Below are 20893 nucleotides of genomic sequence, written 5' to 3'. Positions count from 1 at the left end.
TTAAACATATGATTAATACTGATACTGAAATTAAAAAGAAAGCCTCTATAAAATCTCAATTGTCTTGAAACAAAGCTTACACTTTTGGCTACTGATAGTATTTTTAGAACCGGGCATTCTCTGGAGAGTTAAAGGTATGCAAATGCAGGGTGCACAGAGACAAACACACACATGCTATACCTTTGTATTACACTGGCATTTTATTATTTAATTAAAGTACTCTTATTTTTCTAGCTCACGCGTGCTTCCCTTGAGACGGCTTTGCTGTTAGCCTGCTGGCCTTGACTTCCAGCCAAAAACAATTCAGAAACAAAAAGGGACAACAAATCATATTTTCACAGACATTTTTATCCCTCAATACAGCCCTGTTTTCACACAACATCATACAGCCCCTATGAAAACTATAATTTAGGGCAGTAGCCACCAAACCCAGGGTTTGACACATGGCTGCACGAAGCATTTCTAGTGGAAGAAATTCTTAAGTTCTCAATTGCAAATAAACTCTTTGGATGGAACACTTTCACCGACATCGCTGGTTTGCAAACACGGGTTGATGGATTAAAAAATAAAAGCAAGCCAGTGGATGTGGTCCTGATATGCCAGAGAGCTAACGATGAAGGTGCCTGTGACCTCCAAGCTCTGTGCTATTCCATCACTTTTTAAATGAAAAGAGGCATCGGCAGGCTCTCGATGCATCTTGGTGTCACAGTCCAAAATGCATCATCTCATTTGTAAAATAAACCGAAGTACCAGGCTAATTCTCCCAACCCTTCCCCTGACGAGATCCTCACTTACCTGGTGGCAACCCTGTAAGTTTGATTCTCTCCCATAAGATGAATATGAGCCCCTTTCTGTTTTACCTGCCAAGAGAAACAAACAAAAAAAAAGTGTAAATGGTTTTTTTCCTTGAGAAAAAAAGGAAAAAAAAGCTTCCAGGTAATAGACATCTACTTCTCTTCCCCGATGTTTACATACGTAAAGTAGGCACTACTGGCAATGTACTAGTATGCAAGCAGAGAGGGAATAACACTTCCTCACTCCGGCTATGATAAACTGGAAAAAAATATCCTTCGTTCCTATTCTTAGCCAAACAGCTCCACACTCCCAAAAACTGTCATTCCAAGGGCCTCCACTTTCTCTAACAAACAAATTGTCATTTCTTATTTTCACTTGCTTTCTCTCTCACAAAATTTAAACAATTTCATTTTTATTTACACAGCAGGCAAATTATCTATGTAATCACCCTCGTCCAGGAATTCCCATTGATTATATTGACACTTAATGGGGAGGCCAAAGCTAATCAATCAAGGCTTTCCAGATGGTGAGTACAGCAAAAGAAACTACTCAAAATTCTGAGACACTCTCTCTCTCTTTTTTTTAACTCCCTTTCCCAGGAGTAAATTCCATCGTGACCAAAATGATGATGGAATTTACATTTGGAAAAGAGGGCTTTGAAAAATTGCCCACTCTGATCCCAAGTTCAGATTCTACCAGTATACTCGGCAGGACATGGGATAATGGCATGTGAATATCTTGTTCTAATTCTAACAACCTTGCTTCTATATCCAGAGACGTATGCAGCCTCAGAAGCTGTTTGGCCACAGCTAAGGATGTAATCAAGGCTGCTCATTTGTTTCTTTTTCAAGTATGGCTAGCCTTAATGATCAGCAAGAAAGACAATGAAACCACATTACAAGAGGTCTAAGCAGTAGAGTTTAGTGAGTGACATGAAGAGTTATCACAGAAAATGGACCCAGACCACACATTAAAAAGGTCTAGGGACAGCCAAGTACCCAGAATGCAAATGCCTGAGACTGAAGGATACTTCTTTTATGGAGAACAGAATTTTAAGGAACACTATACTTGATTCCTAGGATTATATTATTCTTTCTTTTGATGAGAAAATTGGAAACTAGTATTTTTTAGGGACTGAATGGTATCTACCTCAATTTCCCCTCAAGCCAAGGTATGGCAAATATGTAAAGGAACAGTGGTCATTTTTTATGTTTTAGTTTGGTGATAGTGCTAATAGTGCATTCCTTTGTGATATTACACAAAGAAGGTGCCTTTAATAAATCTTATATCTGACCAAAAGTAGTGCACCTTGTATCTAAGTCACTATATATATATATATATATATATATATATATGTGTGTGTGTGTGTGTGTGTGTGTGTGTGTGCGCGCGCGCACGCGTGTGTGTAATTGAAGATGGCTTTTCAAAGAAAGCCAAACCTGAGTCTTAAAATTAACTCTCTCTCCCCAAGCATTAACTTTTCTACTGATTCCAAAGAATCTCAAACTCGGGAAAACATTCCCCCACCCATTTCTGGTATATTGTTTAGTGCAAAGTAGAAAATCAATGTCTATATCAGGTTCAATTCCTATGGAACAGGATATCATCTCACAGATACACTATAACTCTTGGGACATCTAAGAAAATAACTTTAATTATATGAGGATTTTACACTGAAGGAAAAAAACCTCATTTACCTGTGCAGCAGTGCAAATGCCCATGCATACATATCTACACTTCTGTGTAAGTCAAATATAACCTATAGATGCCCCTTAGCTTCCCTACCAATATTACTAACAGAAAAAGACTCGACCTTTCTAAGCTATCGAATGGCACATGTCCTTCCGTCCATACAACCACACCATAATTCACTTTGACACAATACTCACTTGTTTAACAACTAAAAAGGCAGGCAAAGATGTAGGCAAGCAGGCAGACAAGCAGGCAGGCAGAAAGACAGATGACAGGTAAAGGAATAGATGAGGTAGAATTTGCTCTGACTTCCTAGGAAATGGAACATCTAGTAACCTGCTTTGCTAATTTCTAAAAACCGAAGGGTAAAATACAATTTGAAGTAAGAAAGACTACCTATTTTTCTCTCTAGAAGGAATTACTGAATTTATCCCCTATAGAATTTCACCACCTGGCATTCTTCCCCTACTTGAGTCCAGCACACGGACCTCAGAGATTAATTTTCTCACCAGGGTTTGCCTCAATTCATGTATATATATATATACAAGTTAAAGCTATATCTCCTCCATTATTTTGAAGCTAGAAGGTCAGTGTAAATAGTACAGATGAGGGAAGGAGAAAAGGGAAATGAGAATAAATGGGAGAGGAGAGAAGAGAAGAGAGAAATAAAGAGAGGGAGAGTGGGATGGAAAAGCAAGGGGGCAGGAAGGGAGAGAAGGAGGAGGGAGAGATGAGAAGAATATGAATTCACGCTGCACTGAGTCCCCAAAGTACTCCGGGCTACCAGGCCCAGCACTCTTTACTATCATATCAGATACAGGCCGCTTAATCTTAATTTTGCTTGTTAAAAAATATTTATCCAGATACAAAAATAAACCCACTGCAAATTACAAGTTGTCAGGGTTAAAAATCTACTCGTGTTTGTGTGGGGGAGGATAAGAGACCAGCATAGACATGAATCATTCTCAGTAATTTGAGTGTTTCCATGACATCAATGGGCACCAGTCCAGGACTCTGTCGAAGTCTGCGAGGTACCAAAGAGGCAGTGCAGCCAGCAGGAGGCTGGGGGGTGCATTGCTTTTTCTCCCTCTCTCCCTCTCCCTTTCTTTCTTTCTTTCTTTCTTTCTTTCTTTCTTTCTTTCTTTCTTTCTTTTCTTTTCTTTTCTTTTCTTTCCTTTTCTTTTCTTTTTTTGGATTATGCTCCTTGTAAAGATTTCATCTGTAGCATCCACTTTTACCATCAAATAGATCGCTCCAGAGATCATGAGCGAACACATTTCATTCTGATAGTGTAAGCCTTTAACTTTATTACATCTTTTTGTTCCCAAATTCAACCATAAATCTGCCCTCAGAGCCCAAACCCCCGTTTGGGAGCAAAATAATCAGGGACTGAGGATAAAACCCAAGCGCTCTCTCCGACGTATCCTATCTATTCCTATCGTTTCCTAATGACAGCAAGCAGCCATTTTACAGGGACACCCCAGTTTCTAGGCAAATAAACATATCCTTTGTGTAAACTGTCCACCAAAAATGAGCTATGGTCTTGATGTTGATTTTCTGCTAAAAAATTCACTGGAGCATTTGTTTCTGGAAATAAAAAAAAAAAATGTTCAGGAGTGCTGATAGTACGTTTGAGGATGATTCTTAAGTAACTCTCTGTGCTCCGGCACACAAAAGCTCCCCCATATCTGTGCTTCCTCGATGTCGGGCATGGGTTTCTGTCCCTGAGACCCACTGACTGGCGCAGACAGCTCTCTCCTCCTTGCTCCATTCTCCACCACCAACCCACCGCCGTGCCCACCGCCACAGCCCAGCTCTGAGAGCCCCAGATTCCATTTTTCCCCCTCAATATTTAAAAGGGAGAGCAGTGATGAGCAAGCGGCGTGCTCACTGCGGAATTTTTGAGACAACCCTCCAGTACTAGAATGCGACAGCCGCTGCGGATAGTTTTTGGCACAGAGACAACGGTGGCAGTGCCAAGCCCCATGGCTAAAACTACTCAAAAGAGGCATGAGGGTAGCATTAATCGCTCAGGTCTTTTGCTGCACAGAGTACTGCTGTCCGTATTCTAAAAACGAAAGGTGCCCGTTAGTAGCATTTGTCCTATGCCCAGAAAGGGTGGTGTGTGTGTGTGTGTGTCTGTGTGTGTGTGTGTGTGTGTGTGTGTGTGTGTGTGGCATAGGGGTGGTTCTCAAATACCTACCAGAGACAGATCTCGTCAGGCATTTTATTCCTTTTATACCTAAGAGGACCAAATGTGAAATTCTGCTGCTGGGGACGAGGTGCCGTGGGATGAAACGGACGACGTGACCTAACGGAGCACGCTGAAGGCTGAATGAAAGCTACAGGGAGGGTTTCACAAACTGAGCCGACATATTGGCTAAACAAGTTTCTTCCCCAGAAATGATGTATACACGGAGCATGTGATACTATGTCACAATTTTTAAAATTAAGCAAGAAAGACGCTGTGAGCGAGCAGACACAACATCAGTCAATCAATCCTCCCGGAGACAAAGGAGACCAACGCACAGCCCCTTCTCCACAACAGTCGGCATCTACAGTGAGCAAACAACCCGGAGAGTCAACACGTGTTTTGTCCGAATTGAACCCATCAGCTGCTGAGACCTATATTTAAATTTGATCAATAGAAATGGCACCAACTGACAATCAATAAAAGGTTCACTTGCTTCTTCTGTTGCCCATGAAAATCTAATCTAAGTAGAAAATACTGCATACGTTACATCCAATTTTTTTAAAGACCAATATATTTGCTGATCTATTCAATAATCCCCAAGGAGGATAAGGGAGGAAAAAGTGGTTTTGATTTGGGGCACTATGGTTAACAAATGCTAATATAATTCCTAATGTAATACTTTTATGTTCTTATATAATTTTCCGTTTGACTTGCAATTTTTCTTCCAAAATATCCATATCCATAGCATCCTGTTGTACAACAATGCTATCCATCTAGGAAGTATCCCTATGAATGAATGAACTTATGAGGCCATTTTGATAGATCCCTACATCTGGAAAGTTGTAATCTACAAGGTAAAAGTGAGAAATAATAAGAACAATGTATTGATGATCTCTATAGATACGCTGTGACATGGGAGAGTCCACTGGTGGTTGACCAGTAAGGTAACAACAGAGTCATGTTCAGGGTTTGAGCCATTCAGTCTTAAAAGGCCACTTTTAAAATTATATGCAAATGGTAGGTATTTCACGTACCACTAAAAAAAAATATGTACCTCCACAGTGAAACCTGTTTCATGAAGAGCCTTGCTCACAATTATCTGATGCTGCAGGACAATGCCAGGCAAGGCTGCGTCCCTGTTAATCCTCATTCTGGGAACTGAAGAATGAGTCTTTTGTTCCCAGCCATCAGACTAGGGAACTCATCATCACCGTGTTCCAGTCAGAATAAATCTGTGTCCCTGTCCCCAACCCCAACCTATTCCTGGTTACCCTATTAATTTTTCTTCATATTGAAAAGACTATTTCATTAAACAATGACTGCAGTTCTTAATGGTTCTGAAAATATACATGAGGTCATGATTTGCAGTTCTTTCATCTTTTCCACATCTGCCTTTTCCTCCCTAGCTCAAATAGGAATAGCTGAGCCCCTATTACATATTACCCACAATGCAAAGGGCGTATATAGACTGATTTATTCAAGCTGCACAACAACCCTGAGAGGCGGGTAATGTAAACCCCATATTGTAAGTGAGGAAGCTGAGTTATAGAAATTTCCAGAGGTCACGCAGGAGCTAAGTGATTAGGCCCGGGAATCAAATCCTGGCACTTTGATTCCAAAGGTTGGACTTTTAGCACTATTCTGTGCTGCTGCTATTTAAATGCGAGTGAAGGAAGAGGGTAGCGACCGGGTGGCGGGGGGAGAATATCAGTAAACAAAAAGCCCAACACTGAAGACTGAAGTCCCAGACCCCAAAACACTCATGAATTTGATAAGAAATTAATGAAAGTGCCTTATAAGTGGGGATCATTTACATGTACATGGTGTTTTACTTCTAAATGGTCTCTGGGTGCCTCAGAGCTGTGCAAATGATATGCACCAGAACCTGTGACATCATACAACAAAACACAACCACCTCCACGTGAACTTGAAGCAACAAAGCAACAAAAGCATGGCAGCAAACGGCTCCTCTACACATTCCTGGTGTGAAGAGTATGACTTCATTTTAAACACACGCCAAAGAGTAAAAGCAAAAATGTAAGTATAATGCAGGACCATACAGCATAGATCGTAAGTGTCTTTTGTGGAATAGCGACCTCACAAGACGTAACTGCTCCAATCATTCTGTCTTTTAATATAAGTCCCGAGGAACTTTAGGAACTGGTATTATTAAAAACACTAAAAATGTATTGGTTTAATATATGTTTGTAATTTCCTATCAAAAAAATAATATACATTTTAAAAATTTAATTTAAATTAATCTAAATGCATCTTTTGGACTTTTTGAATTTGTTTCTATGTAGATATATCTTTGCTGTTCTCACTAGCTGGTCAACCTTGTTATCGCTACTCCTAGCCTAGAGGTGAGAGTCTGGGTTTGCAAAAAGTCAGAAGTTGATGTTAGTCTTTTGGTTTCTAAATACAGAGGACATTGGTTCTCTTCTACAGAATCTTACTATACCAGGACAACCTGTCATCACCCACAGGCATTAAGGAATCAAAGTTTAATAAATTTCATGCTAAAAGAGTAGATAATTCAATTCCAGTAGATAAACTAGTCATCATAGCTTGGAAAATTCTCCTCTTCCCTTTTTTTTTCTAAATTAAAATCAGGGGGAGTGAAGTGAGGGAAAAGGTGATTAGGCACACAGTTTGTACCAAAGACTAATGGGAAAAAGGAAGCTAACCATTTTCCCAGGGGGGGGAAATAGTATTAGTCGTCTCTTTCACTGATATTCTTAAATCATAAAAATAGAATATTCAGTAATGATCTATGGCTCTGATCATGGGAAATTTGGAGTTTTGGCTGCATTTTATCACTGATTCACCTCATCTCGTCTAGACACTGTGCTCCCTTCAAACAGTGGGTACATTCAAATTCCAAATATGCTGAGCATCTTGAGACATCTTCAAAACTCAACATTTTAGGGGGCTACGGTTCAAATTGATATTCAATTCTCCGTAAAGCACTTACATTTGTAAAGCACTTTAAGTACCCAAAGTAATTTAACTTGTGTTATTTAAGACAACACACCCTCAGAATCCCTTCGATAGACATTTTAATCCCTATTTCTATAGATGAGATTACTCAAATTAAAAAACCAGCTTATATAAGAGTTATACAAATATTAAGAGTTAAAGCTAGAACAAAAACTTCCAGTTCCAGTACCAAAGCCCATTTTCACAACATGCCACCTCTTTTTGGCATATTCTAGTGTAATACCAGCATATGTTGTAGTTACAAAGAGTATTCACCTGTGTTCTTTTCCCCATGTTCCACAACATGCCCCTCAAATCATTTGAACTAAACATGTAGTGAGTCAAAGAGAACTCAGTTCTCAAGTCCTTGGACTGATGAGAATGTTAAAACTGATCAACATCCTGAGTGACCATCCTCTGGAAGATCAAAAACTACATTCTCTCGACGTGGAATAAAAATACTGTCTTAGAATATTTCACATGCCCAAGACAACAACAGTCAAAACAATCCCCTTCATTCAGTGTCAGGTTTAGGAGATGTGTGCACATGATCAAATTAAGGGACACGAGTTTTATGCTTTATTTTCCAAATGCAGGAAAATCTTTAATTGAAAATAACACTCATTCCACAGAGGGTGCAATTAATCAACATAATCATGGGGATAACTTAGCTGTGTGGGGAGGTGTGTCAAATAACTCTTTAAGGCCACCAAAGTGCCACTTGAGCCACCAGAGTAATGATTTTTCTGAATCAGCAATTTGCACAAGGGTACCCTAGAGATCTGAAGGGCTAAGGGCAACCTTGAAATCATTCAACTTACTTCTAGTCAGTTACTTAGTCCTGGCTTCATGGAATTAAGATTTACTAGTTCTATCAACCCTATTTTATATTTCTACTTCAGAGTCTGCGATGATTGGGGTATAATCAAGGCAATTGAGGAGTTCTGTGGTCTCTGAGGAAAAAACACATGCATTTGAACCTTATTTTTTATTAGAAGAAATTATAATTTTATATATAAATGAAAAAGATAATATTTGCAATACATACTAAAGGTATCAAAAGCAAGCAGAAATGAAACATTTTTGCTATATTCTTAGGAGCAAATGAAGACAGAGAATGGGTGTGAAGCAAAAGAATCCCCCAAAATTCAATTCCTGGGCTAAGAAACCTTGCTGATCATGACTACCTGTAAGACTTTTCTTGAAACAGATACCTGGGTCTCTACTCCAGAGTACTTGATTTCAGTGGCATGGGATCTGGCATTCTATTTTTTTAAAATAAAATTCCACTGGTGACTAACAAGCCAGGGAGTAACCAATTTAAGTAGCAGGCACTGCCTGTAAAGCTATAATAGACCAGAGGTCCAGTGCACAAAAATTTGTGCACTGGAGGGGGGTGTGAAAGAAGAGGGGGTCTCTTAGCCCGCTGGCACCCTCTCACAATCCAGGAGCCCTCGGGGGATGTTCTACTGATAGCTTAGGCCTAAGCTGCAGTCTGGCCTCCCTCTGCAGGAGGTGATTGGGTGCCACCCCCATTACCCTGCCACTGCTGCTGCTGGCCGCCCTCTGCAGGAAGTGACCAGCCAGCCAGTCAGGGGACGGCGCTGGCCAGTGTGGCCCTGCTCCCCTCCTTTGCTGTCCCCTCCCTCTGCCCGCTGGCACATGCCTTGGCTGGCCTGGCTCACCAGCACCCCCCTCCCCCCCAAGCACCCCAGCAGACTGGTCTTTCTGCCATTCAATTTGCATAGTATGCTTTTATTATATAGGATAAAACTCCTATAAACCTGGTATCCTAGTGGATACCAAAAAATCCATTATTACCTGATGCAACCTATTTAACTGGATTTTAAAAAGACAAACAGTTGCTCTATGAGCGCTTTCAGACAGTAACCATGGGACCATTTAAGGATTAAAGCAGCGACTTTCAACCAATGTGCCACAAGAATTTTTTAAACATGCAATACCTGACTATTTTGTCAGGGGCACTGACTTCTTTTCCCTTAGATTGTCAAATGGAAAAAAAAATAAAAATAAAGAATGACAATAGCCAACACAACAGTAGGTATCTGGTATGAGTAAATCAAAATTATACCTATAATATATTTTTGGTGTGCCGCAGAATTTTAGTAATTAGCTTGTGTGTGACATGAGATGAAGAAGGCTACAATTTTCTGGGTTAGAGAAACCTTTTCCTGGAAGCATACTAGCCTTTACGTTTGTTGGTCTCCACTAACAAAGACTGACAGACCGAAAGAAATGAATCTCATATTACCAAGCCGATTCCCCTGATAAACAACACAAGTCCAAGACATGAGAGTCCTGGAGGTGAACGGCTGCTCCTCTCCCATCAGCCCTTGCTCCAAAAGCATCTCTAACCCATCCTCCCCACCCCTCCTCCCCCGACAGAGTCATCTTCAGGCTTCCCAGTGAGCATTACTGGGCTCAACTCAGAGAACCCAGTCCCTCTCCTCTGCCCACACCCTGTGGAAGGCATTACAGACCCACACCTACGAGAGGGCCTGCTTCTCAGATCCCTCTGGAGGAGACAGATTAATGACACTCCTGGCCAGACTCCGAAGAGACAACATCAGAGGAGTAAGACTTGATTTCCGGGCTAAATTATTTGGAAATTATCAGCAATTTTTTTTTCATTTCTTAATTAAAGTTTGATATATTTTATCAGCACATTTAAAGAAAATCAGCAGCTATACTTCACCACACAAATTACTTTTAGTAATAAATTATTTGCTGCCCATTAAACATGGTGTTCTAACAGAGTCTCACTAGCATGAACTATAAAAAATAACAATGACCAAACTCTAAATTAGGTGTGGTGGAACAGAAAAGAGGGGAAAAGGTTTGCTAGTATAATGTTTGTTATAGTGTTTACACAGGAAAAATACGTATTTTAGCGCTTGGAAGACTGGTGATGGCCTCAGTTTTCAAGCTGAGCTTACATGTATATAAGTAACATTTTAAACCCAGACAGAAGGTAATTCAAGTGTCCCTTACATATGTATCTATAATATATTAGATGAGCATTCCTTTAGCTCTGGTACTGTATTATAACTGGTCTGTGGTCCCTGAAAATACACTATTGAGAAATTAAGGGAAATAGCCCAGAACACAAAATATATTTGAGGGCATCCACAAAACAAGTAAACTAGGAAAACTGCTAACGGTTGAGCCAGCTCTTCCAGATTAAGAGAATGGACCTACAAAAACCAAACTCCGAGGTTAAGAGGCCCAAGCTTCTCAGAGTATGACTCCCCTGTGACACTAGTCACTGTCAAAGGAAGGCGATGGCTCACAGATAAAATTACAAAGCCACTCAGTCCCACACTGGATGTTTGAGAAAAGCTTCCAGTCACTGAATATATTAGCATGACTAAGTCAAGAGAGGAAAGGCACTGGGCAGAGGAAGGAAGAGGAGAGGCAGAGGAAAGGATGATCAGAGGAGGAGGAAGGAGAAGGGGGGTAGTTGGAACAGTGACCTCATCCTATCACAATAGGCAAAAATAAAATACATTACCTGGGACAGTTGTTTAGACACGTCAATTTTCACATCTGACACTTGGAAAAATGATCATCTGAATAGGTTTGTGAATGAGGCCCCAAAAACATGGGACAGAAAAACCACTATTTGTAGAGTATCTCCACGTACGGATGTCACGATGGATATTCTCAGGGAATAAGAGTTTGGATGGCTGAAATGGGGAGCAAGCCCGATAATGTGGCTGGGCCAGGATTAAAACAAGAGTGATGAGGGTAATAAAGGGCAACAGGGACGACGGGTATGGGTGATACTGCAAAATGCCATTATAACAGATTTAATGGGAACTTGATATCAGAATGCAGTTTGTGCCCTAACCGGTTTGGCTCAGTGGATAGAGCATCGGCCTTCGGACTCAAGGGTCCCAGGTTCAATTCCAGTAAAGGCATGTACCTTGGTTGCTGGCACATCCCCAGTAGGGGGCGAGCAGGAGGCAGCTGATGTATGTTTCTCTCTCATCAATGTTACTAACTCTCTCTCCCTCTCCCTCTCCCTTCTTCTCTGTAAAAAATCAATTTTTAAAAAAATGCAGTTTGTAGTTATTTGACAATGGTAAATATAGCGAAGTAACTAAAAACAGATAGTTATATGACTATTCAAAACGAATTTTAAAGTCACTGGTACCTAAAAATAGAAAGATAAAAAACTGAAAAATAAAAATAATAAATACTTAGATGACATTTTCCTTCTTCCTTAACAGTGTAACATGAATTGGCTGTCTCCTGCACACCCCTACCAGGGAATGAGCAGGCAACCTAGGCATGAGATCTAACTGGGACTCAAACCTGCAACCTTTTGGTACAGGGGACAACGCCCAACCAACTAAGCCACACCAGCCAGGGTTCAAATCCAGGATTTTGAATCATTTCATATTTTGGAGAGCTGGTTTGGGATTTTGGATGGAATCTGCTCACAAATTATTTTAAAACAATATTTTAATATAAAAGAGAAGAACTGTAACGATCTAAAGTCTCCTCTCCATATAACACCATACTGATTCAACAAGACATTTCATTTTAGAGGTATGTAGAAATCACTTATAATTAATTTTCATAAAGAACTTGATAAAAATGTGTCAGCAAACGTTGTTGCCATTTCTAAGACAGGTTCCTTATCCAGAGGCCTGGTTTCTGCGACCAGCACCCAGGGATGCGCTGCAGCCACGCTGTGGAGCAGAGGTCAGGAGGTTCCCTCTGTGGCCGCCCTGGTAGAAGCTGGTCCTGTGACCAAGCTGGTCCTTGCTCCTTTAACATCTCACACTACATCAACAATAACTCAAAGTGGCAAAACCAAACCAAAAAGGTCCCACTCAAACCACCATTCTCAATGTCTGCTAGGAAGAAGAGCTTAATTTGATCTGCAGAAAACAAACAAACAAAAAAATGTCTTAATGGGGTTATACCAGTTCTTTATGAGACATTTTTATGCAAATATCAGCACTTTTTCCTTTTGAAAACTGTCAACTCTTTCAGGGAGTTCTTCAGAAGGGACTGCCTATCAGATCCGTTACCTACAAAAAGTAATGTTCCAAAATTTTAATGATTTATCCTTTTAAATCAAACAAGAATTCTTAAGTGTGATCAGGCCAGGAAGAACTAAAAGATACGATTAAAGGAATTGTAAAATCCACCACTTAAAAACTCAAGAGTACCATATACTTTTCATGTTATTTAAACTATCAGGGCTCTATTTAGCAAAAGCAAGAAAACAAAAAACAAACAAACAAAAAAATACGCACAGATAAACAAAACAAAAACATTTCATTTCCAAATAAAAACAATTTAACTGCCGTACTCAGTATTAACCTGCAACTTTATAATTTACTGCAAATATATTTGTTGCGTAAAAGTGCAAAAACAAAACAAAACAAAAAAACCCTAACCTTGAAAAATAAGCTATTAAGAACTCACACACCAGCTGGCTCCAATCTGAGCAGCCAGTAGAGGGCGCACATACCCCAACAAGAACTAGCTCTGGCTAGCCACCACTTAAACTCACTTAGGATAAGCCTAGCCAAAATTTTAATATAGGGCAGGAGAAAAAAATCATCCTATCAGTGGCATTAAAAAAACAAATGTGCTCAGCTTAGGATTAGTAAGAAATACATACAAATGCACTTTATTAGTAAATACTGAAAGTTCATAGCTGCTGCATGGGAATTGATCATTAAAAAGAAATGCCTTCTTTGTATAGAAGTAAGGTTATACCAGTCTCAAGGCCACTAGAGTTTTTATAGATCACTATTAAGAGCTATCTACAATAAATAAATTTGTACAAGTAAATGAAATGTTAAATTTCTAACACATAAAAATACATTTTGATGAGTATATTAAATTACCCTTTGCAAACAGAATCTCTTTTAGGGTATTTACATGTGTCATGTACACATTATTATATTTTGTAACCCTAGAACAATCAAATATGTACCATTTTATGGTTAAATTAAGGACCATAAGTTACTTGTTTTTCCACTGGTTTGTAGTTTGTACTTGATTATTTATAACTTGTCCATTCTGGTTCTCTGCATAATATTAGCTTTCGGGTTACAGTAGGCTATATACTAAAAGAGTTCTTCTTAGCTATATGTGTGCATGTACGAATGGAATGGCCACTGTTTATTCTTTTAAGGAAGTTTTCCTATAAATACAAAAGTCATAAACTCCTCGTACTTTCCAGGCTTCTGATTTCAGAAACTGTATCACAAATTACCATAAAAAAGGAATCACCTTATAAAGAACCAAATCTAAATCAACACCAACCACTATGCTTTTTACATTAACAGGTAAAATTTAAATAATCTACAGGATAGTCAATCTCTAATTTATAGTATGTTAGAATAAACAGAAGGTTTGCACTTAAGTTTCAAGATGGAAAGCTTGGTAGGCTAATTAACTGCCACTCTCCTTCCACCTAAACTATCATTACAACCTCACCTCTCCTCACCAAGCAAAACAATGAAGCCTTGTAACATCTCCATCAGGTGCTCCTTTGGAAGCATTCTTAGTAGATTTGAGAGTTAAACTGCAATTTACAACATCTACAATCCAGGTGGTTTGTGTTATAAGGAGGTCACGATAAATAATACTTATCTTTTGGCTGATGTGGCTACACCATTTCTGCATAAGTGACCATGGCGATGCTTTATTATTCCTAAGCACTCAATTCTGAAATGTTTGTACAATCTGTTAAGTCCGGGCACATTTAAATGATTCTGACATGCAGCCTGCTAAGGCCAGTGACGGGGATAATGCCTCTTTACGTGGGTAAAATTCTGTGGCATATAGGTCACTCTCTTAAGGGGAATCAACTGTGTGTCTCTTCTTTGCATTTCCACCACAATCCTTCATCCTGCAGCCTGGAGCTGAGAGTGAAATGCAAGAAAGGAGCCGAGTGCTCAAAGCAAAAATCTGCTTCCAGGACAATCCATTATATCTGACAAGTTAAATGTTCCATGGTAGGCCATATGGCATCAGAGCAGGCCCGACGATGGAAGAGGGGAACTCAGCAAATGCATCACAATTAAGGAGTTTGGCTACAGACTTTACTTTGAATTACTTTATTTCTTATTAAATTTTAAATGCTCTCCCCTAATTTTTAACTGGATCCCTTTTAGGAGACAGCTTTTAAAGAAGTTTCATAATTTCTTGCTCACATCATGACTGTGGGTACTGAAATCCAAAGGTTAAGGTATTCCTAGCCATTATTAGGAAACAGAGTTGCAAAGGGGAGGACCTGTGGCCTCATTTCAGAATTTTCAAGACAAATAATTGGTTGACCTATCTATTCACCAGATCAGAATATGCAAATGAGGGCGGTCATTAGGTTGGGACATTTCAATGAAACAGACAGCATTAAAAGAAACCAGTTTCCATTTTCAAGTAAAAAAAAAAAAAATCTTTAGAACTAACATCATAATTCGCATGTTCCTATTCCTTCTGTGGTTTACTTAATTTTAAACAAATTAATGAATCGACTGAAGACTATCTCTGTTGAATCTAGCTCCTTCTAGAATGATCCTGAAAAGGAATGCTGTATACTCCTGGCTAATTTCACATCCAAGAGACAAGTCTGATAAGCTTCCTATGACTATGACACTGAATAAAACCAGGTTGTCTATCATAGTAAATATTTGATGTGAGAAACAATGTAATAGAAATCATATTTGCACTGTGTTCAAGGTGTGCATGTATGACATTAAAGGAGGGGAGGATTACATTAATGACATGACCAAAGCAGTATCACTATGCAATGGTATAGGATTATACAGTAAAGGGGGAAAGTGTCGCTATTTCTCCTGAAGAATTCTCAGGAAGAGAACTGGGCCTAGAATGAAAAAGAAAAAGCTTCCTATGGAAGTATCCAAACTCATGGGTCTGGACCAGTGTCCCAAGGTAATCCTATCAACTCCCTCCCTTCCTGGGGATGACACAGGATGCATTCTTGAGCAAATATAGTATGAAATAAATTGTCATGAGTAGGTGATTACATTTAAGTAGTCACACTGGTTTGCAAACATGAAACTCATAATAATGAAGATACACATGCATGCATCTTTCTGAAAGAGAAATGCAAGACTCATTTCCCTAAACTATTTTCACTCTCCATTTCTCCAGAAGGTCACCATTTCCCTCAAATGTACCCGGCTTCTGCCTTAATTAAGAATAACATTATTTCAATGAGCATACCCTGATACTTTATAAAAGTGGGTCATTTCGCTTCATGTTTAAAATTATAAACACATTTTCTGGCGATCCTAAAGTTATTATTTGTTAGTAACCTTCTGTGAGCTCATATTTGCATTTTCCTTAATTTTTAATGTGTCAATTAATGAATTATGAAGATAGTATTGTAGATTTTGAAATGGTAATTTGTATTGAAAATCACTTGTTATGTCTCTGGATTTTATGAAGTGTTTTCACATACATGTTCTTATAAGCTTCATCAGAATTCTGTTAGGTAGTTATCACAACTATTATCATTAATACTTTTATTCTGTAGGTAAGGATAAAAGGAGATTCAGAGAGGTTAATGTATTTGGCTTAGAGCACACAGCGATGGAATGGAGGAACCACATCTCCTACCCAATGTCAGCACTGTATCGCCAGGCCATACCATATACCCCACAAGGAAATACGAGCACTAGAAAGACATAGGTAAGTATTACTTAAGAATGCAAGTACAAATGTTATACACTGTTATTCGATATTTGAGGAAAAAGTAGCCAAATATTTTGTTGGTGTTGTGATAATGCCCAGTTTGAAAAGGGCACCAGAATCCTACACCTAGGTTTCCTAGGAGGAATGAATACATATTCAACATACAATCACATTTACACACGAGCACACACACATACACACACACACTTGTACAATATGGCCAAGCACACCGCAGCACTAATGCAGAGCACTGGGCCAGTGTGTACTGTAGATCCTGTTTCTATGTATCCAGATCCACGTTTTTATTACCAATTAAAATGTCCAGATGGTGAAATAACACCTGATCCAAGGGGCTTTGAAGTACAGCAATTGTCAATGCTCAACTCCTACACTGTTAACAACTTTGAAAAACTGGGGCTGCACTGAATTTTGAAGGCAGTTTCCAAAACCATTAGTGAAATGCAGCTATAACTTTAATAATTTGAACACCAAAAAAGCCCACATTAAACTCTTTTACCAAGAAAAAAAAGAGAGAGTTGCCACTCAAACCATTACTATTATGAGAAAGCTCTTGCACTCCTGCAGAACCAAATGTCCTATCAGACAATGCAACTCTGTTTTCCAGGGGAGGATACATAACAGAGGGCAAGAATGAGGTCAGAGTTATTCACTATCTCATCATTTCATGAGGCCCTTCCTCTCATCTTGTTTTATAGGTTTATAAATATTAACAAATTAAATGTTAAATATATATGTGGGGGGGTTGCTTTTTTTATACCACATATAGATAAAGATCTTAATCACAAACCAAAACACGGATTCTGGGATAACCCCCAAAATTTAAGTTAGGCCTTGGCTCTTGAATAATAGACTTCAGGAACACACAAATGCTTTCTAAATGTTTAAGCAGTTCCTTCCTAATCCTAAGTGGATTCTTTTTTCTCAAGCAAACATTTTTGCAAATATTTAGGCTGCTTTGATACGCAAATGTTCTCCCAAACATTTCCACCAGCCAGCCACTTACATCTCTCCACAGACCCCAACCAATGGGGAAGTTTGCAAGAGAAATATGAGAAGCATCTGGATGAGAATACCAGGATCACTGGCTTCACTGGCCACAAACAAATGTTGAGTTTGTTGCAATACCTGAAAGAAAATCTGTGCATGTTTTGGCGAAACAACTACTTTGAAATTCTCAGTCATGGGGCTGTAATTCTCCTTGAGGAGAGCAATGGCTTCTGGGGAGGCAAACCGGATCACCCACAGGCTTCCTATTTCAGAGTTCAATAACTCCAGCCAGTGCAGCTCGCTGCTCCGGACAGTGGAAAGCTCATCACTTAAAGAGGAAAATGTCCTCGGGAATTAACATGTGCAAAAACAGGAAACAGAAAATGCAATGAACAATGCCACAAGTAGGGTCCCCATCCTGACAAGTATAAGATCAGTTGAGTACTTTCAAAAATGTTTCCCCAACGGAATAAGCCAGGGGACATGATACTTGTACAGCCACCCTCCTGTGTAAATAACTGGGAAATAATTCATGCCAGCACAGGATTTCTAGAAATAAAATCAAGGATAGAATTCCAGAGTAACTGGTAAATATAGTATGATTACGATTCTGACGAGTAGAAACAACTTTTAAGACTCCCTCCCCTTTTCATAGTCTATCCCCCAAAACACAGCCAAAACCTGCTTTGGAAAATAATGGGATTCCCTAAAACAGGTCCACAAATCATCTCGGAGAATTTCCCCAGCTTCCTCAGTCACATAAGCTACCAGAGGTTAGCCACTCTGAAAACCAACATCAAATTTCAGGATTCTGGTTGCCATGCTTGGTATTGCTGAGGGAAGAATGAGTTAGAAAACATTTATGGCTTTGGTAGAGGGAGGAAAGGAACAGGGAGTTTATCAGAGTCAGTGGAACCCTGAGCTTATAAAATTAAAATAATCTGTTTCTCCAAAACTAACCTGCAGGTGCACACGTGTTCCATCACTTCCTCATTCACACATATTAGAAGTGGTCAAAGACTTCATCAGATGTGGTTTTGACAATAGCAGCAAAGTGCCTGAAGCCACAGATCACAGATTTTAATTGAGCCCCAAATACAGGTTTGTTGTTTTTTGTTGTTTTTTGTTTTTGTTTTGTTTGTGTGTATGTGTGTATGTGTGTGTGTGTGTGTGTGTGTGTGTTTGGGGGGGAGTGGGAGGGGGGACCAATCACAGCAGGAAGTGCTTTAAAAGGAAAAAAAATGGAAACATTATCTTGAGTGCTCACTCTGTACTTAGTTGTACTGTATGAAAAGAAAATAAAAAAGCTCTATAAAATGTCAGAATTAACCTATCGCTTCAGATTGCTTACAGGTGAAATCCTACCATCTGGATGGGCAGTTTGCCTGCATAAAAAAGAAGTAAACTAATAGAAAAAAAGTGAAGCCTTCCTTTGCCTGCTATTTAACACAATAGAATTTAAAGAAGACAGAGCCACTATGATCTTCAGACAATGAACACACACACACACAGTGACAAAACAAAAGTTGGGAAAAACGAGAGATTGAAATTAAATTGTTTCTTGGAACTCTGAGATGAATTAGGAATAAAAACCTAGTCATTCTTAATTGCATAACAGGGAAAAAAGATTTACATTAAACTTCTGACTAAATAGTTGATCCTTTCTATTTTTCTTAGATGTTCTCAATATTAAATCTCACATATCAAAGTTTCTATCTTCCCCTAACAAGACATATTTAAATTCTTTATTTATGCTAGACTAGCAATTTTGGGAATTACAATTTCACTTTCAATAAACAGGAAACTGCATCTTAGAAACTGCCTGAAGTTGTTTTATATCATTCAGAGTGAAAACACTTATAAATTTGACAATTTATAAAGAAAGATGTGTTCCTTCTCCCCTTTTCTTAATCCTTACACAAACCTTTTCTTTCCTTCTTTTTTTAAAAACACATCTGCCTCAGCAAAAATATCAGCCTGAGTAGTAATCATTGTTTTAACCTAAAGATTAAATGTGAAGTCAGGTCAGAACGCTGCTGAGGTTTTTCTTTGTAGTGCTGAGGGCAAGATGGAACTTTCAGTTTAACTTCAGGCGAGGAAGACAAAACAGAGCACCACCTTGGCATCAAATGGTTTTTGCCAAATCTACAGTCACACATTTGAAAGCAACACACAGAGGGCTCATGAATGACTAGCTCTCTGTACCGACTGCTTGTCGGTAGCTCTGTTCTGGGGTTCCTGGGTATCCATTTTGATTGCACGGTGTCCTTTAAAATTACGTTTGAAGCCCAACACTGCACCAGAAGTGTTGAGTGAGAGAATTATGGGCTCATTCCCAAACTCTTCCCCGAAACCACAAAGGGAATAGATTAAACAGAAAAAGCACTATGAAAACAACTATCATCCAAAAAAAATGAAAAGAGGGAAAAAACACACACACACACACACACCCCTGAATAGAGAAATCAAATACTTGCTTTTCTTTCGGACCTTATGGGGAGCACACGGAGGGAGGCACCCGGAGATCTAAGCACAAATACGTGGTGAAGAGTCGCCAAAAAGCATGTGGGTGAATACACTGTCGTGGCGTAAATTTGCCAGCAAGAGGACAGAACACAACACGCTGGGGCTTGACTGTCCTGACATGTTTTACTATGTAAATTTAAATAGTCTTGAAAGAGAAAATGAAAGAGGGGAAAAGGTAGAGGGATTTTTTTTTTTTTAAATACTAAAAAAAAAAAAAAAAGTTTGCCAGAAATCCTCATACTGGGGTCATCAATAAAAGGAGTTTCATTGCTATTATTAAAAAAAAAGAAGAAGAAGAAGAAGAAGAGGAAGAATCCAGTTCTTAGGTTAAAACTCATCACATGTTTCCTGTGATGGAAATTTAGGGGGTGGCTTAAAGAGTTAAAGACTCCCTACCATTAATTTGCATCTGGTGCTTTTAGTGTGTGTGTGTATGTGTGTGTGTGTGTGTGTGTGTGTGTGTGTGTGTGTTTTTTCTTCCCTGAAAAGTTGGCAGAGCTGCCGATTTTCCATAATGCAAGCATTTGGGAATTGTGAGCGGAATGAAACCGATCCAATCTCCTGACTGCGACATGAATTTTCATTAATTACAACCTTGTCAGCAAAAGCATTATCAAAGCTGAATATGAAAATGCTAATGAGTCCTCATTTGCATATTTTTCTTTGTTGGAATGTCATTAATTATTACATTTTATGATGATGAATGCAGCTGTCGAAGCTCTCCGATGCATAATTAGCCATCAGAATGCCAGGAGCCGATCAGCATTTTTGGGTGGAAAAAAAACACACACACACAAATTTCACTTCCACTCTCTCCCCCCCATCCCAACACCATCCAACACACACACACACACACACACACACACACCCCTGATGACGACAGCCCTGAGGCTGGGCTTGGACTTTGGGGAAGTTGAAAAGGGCTCCTTGAGGGGGAATTCATGTTTGCTTTAAAATTATTTTGTTTTTCGCCGATAACGGTCGTATACA

General features: G+C 39.2%; 1 protein-coding gene across 26 annotated transcripts in view; it reads right to left on the bottom strand.

Annotated features, from left to right (window-relative positions):
* TCF4 (transcription factor 4) overlaps positions 1-20893 on the bottom strand; it is a 344054-nt gene that overhangs the window by 165892 nt on the left and 157269 nt on the right. For 22 of the 26 annotated variants that reach the window (XR_006740306.1, XM_036419939.2, XM_036419946.2 and 19 more), the window contains one exon: positions 796-860. Coding sequence is in view for 21 of the 26 variants with exons in the window: in XM_036419939.2 (XP_036275832.1) it covers positions 796-860 (65 nt within the window). In the remaining 5 variants the exon portion in view is untranslated. Of the gene's footprint in view, positions 1-795; positions 861-975; positions 1068-19854; positions 19947-20893 lie in introns of those variants that run through there. The other 4 variants (XM_036419958.2, XM_036419960.2, XM_036419959.2 and 1 more) reach the window with 4 other exon arrangements.

Source organism: Pipistrellus kuhlii, unplaced genomic scaffold (genome assembly GCF_014108245.1).
Source record: "Pipistrellus kuhlii isolate mPipKuh1 unplaced genomic scaffold, mPipKuh1.p scaffold_m20_p_6, whole genome shotgun sequence".
Classification (NCBI taxonomy): Eukaryota; Metazoa; Chordata; class Mammalia; order Chiroptera; family Vespertilionidae; genus Pipistrellus; species Pipistrellus kuhlii.
This window is presented reverse-complemented; position numbering and strand designations above follow the sequence as displayed.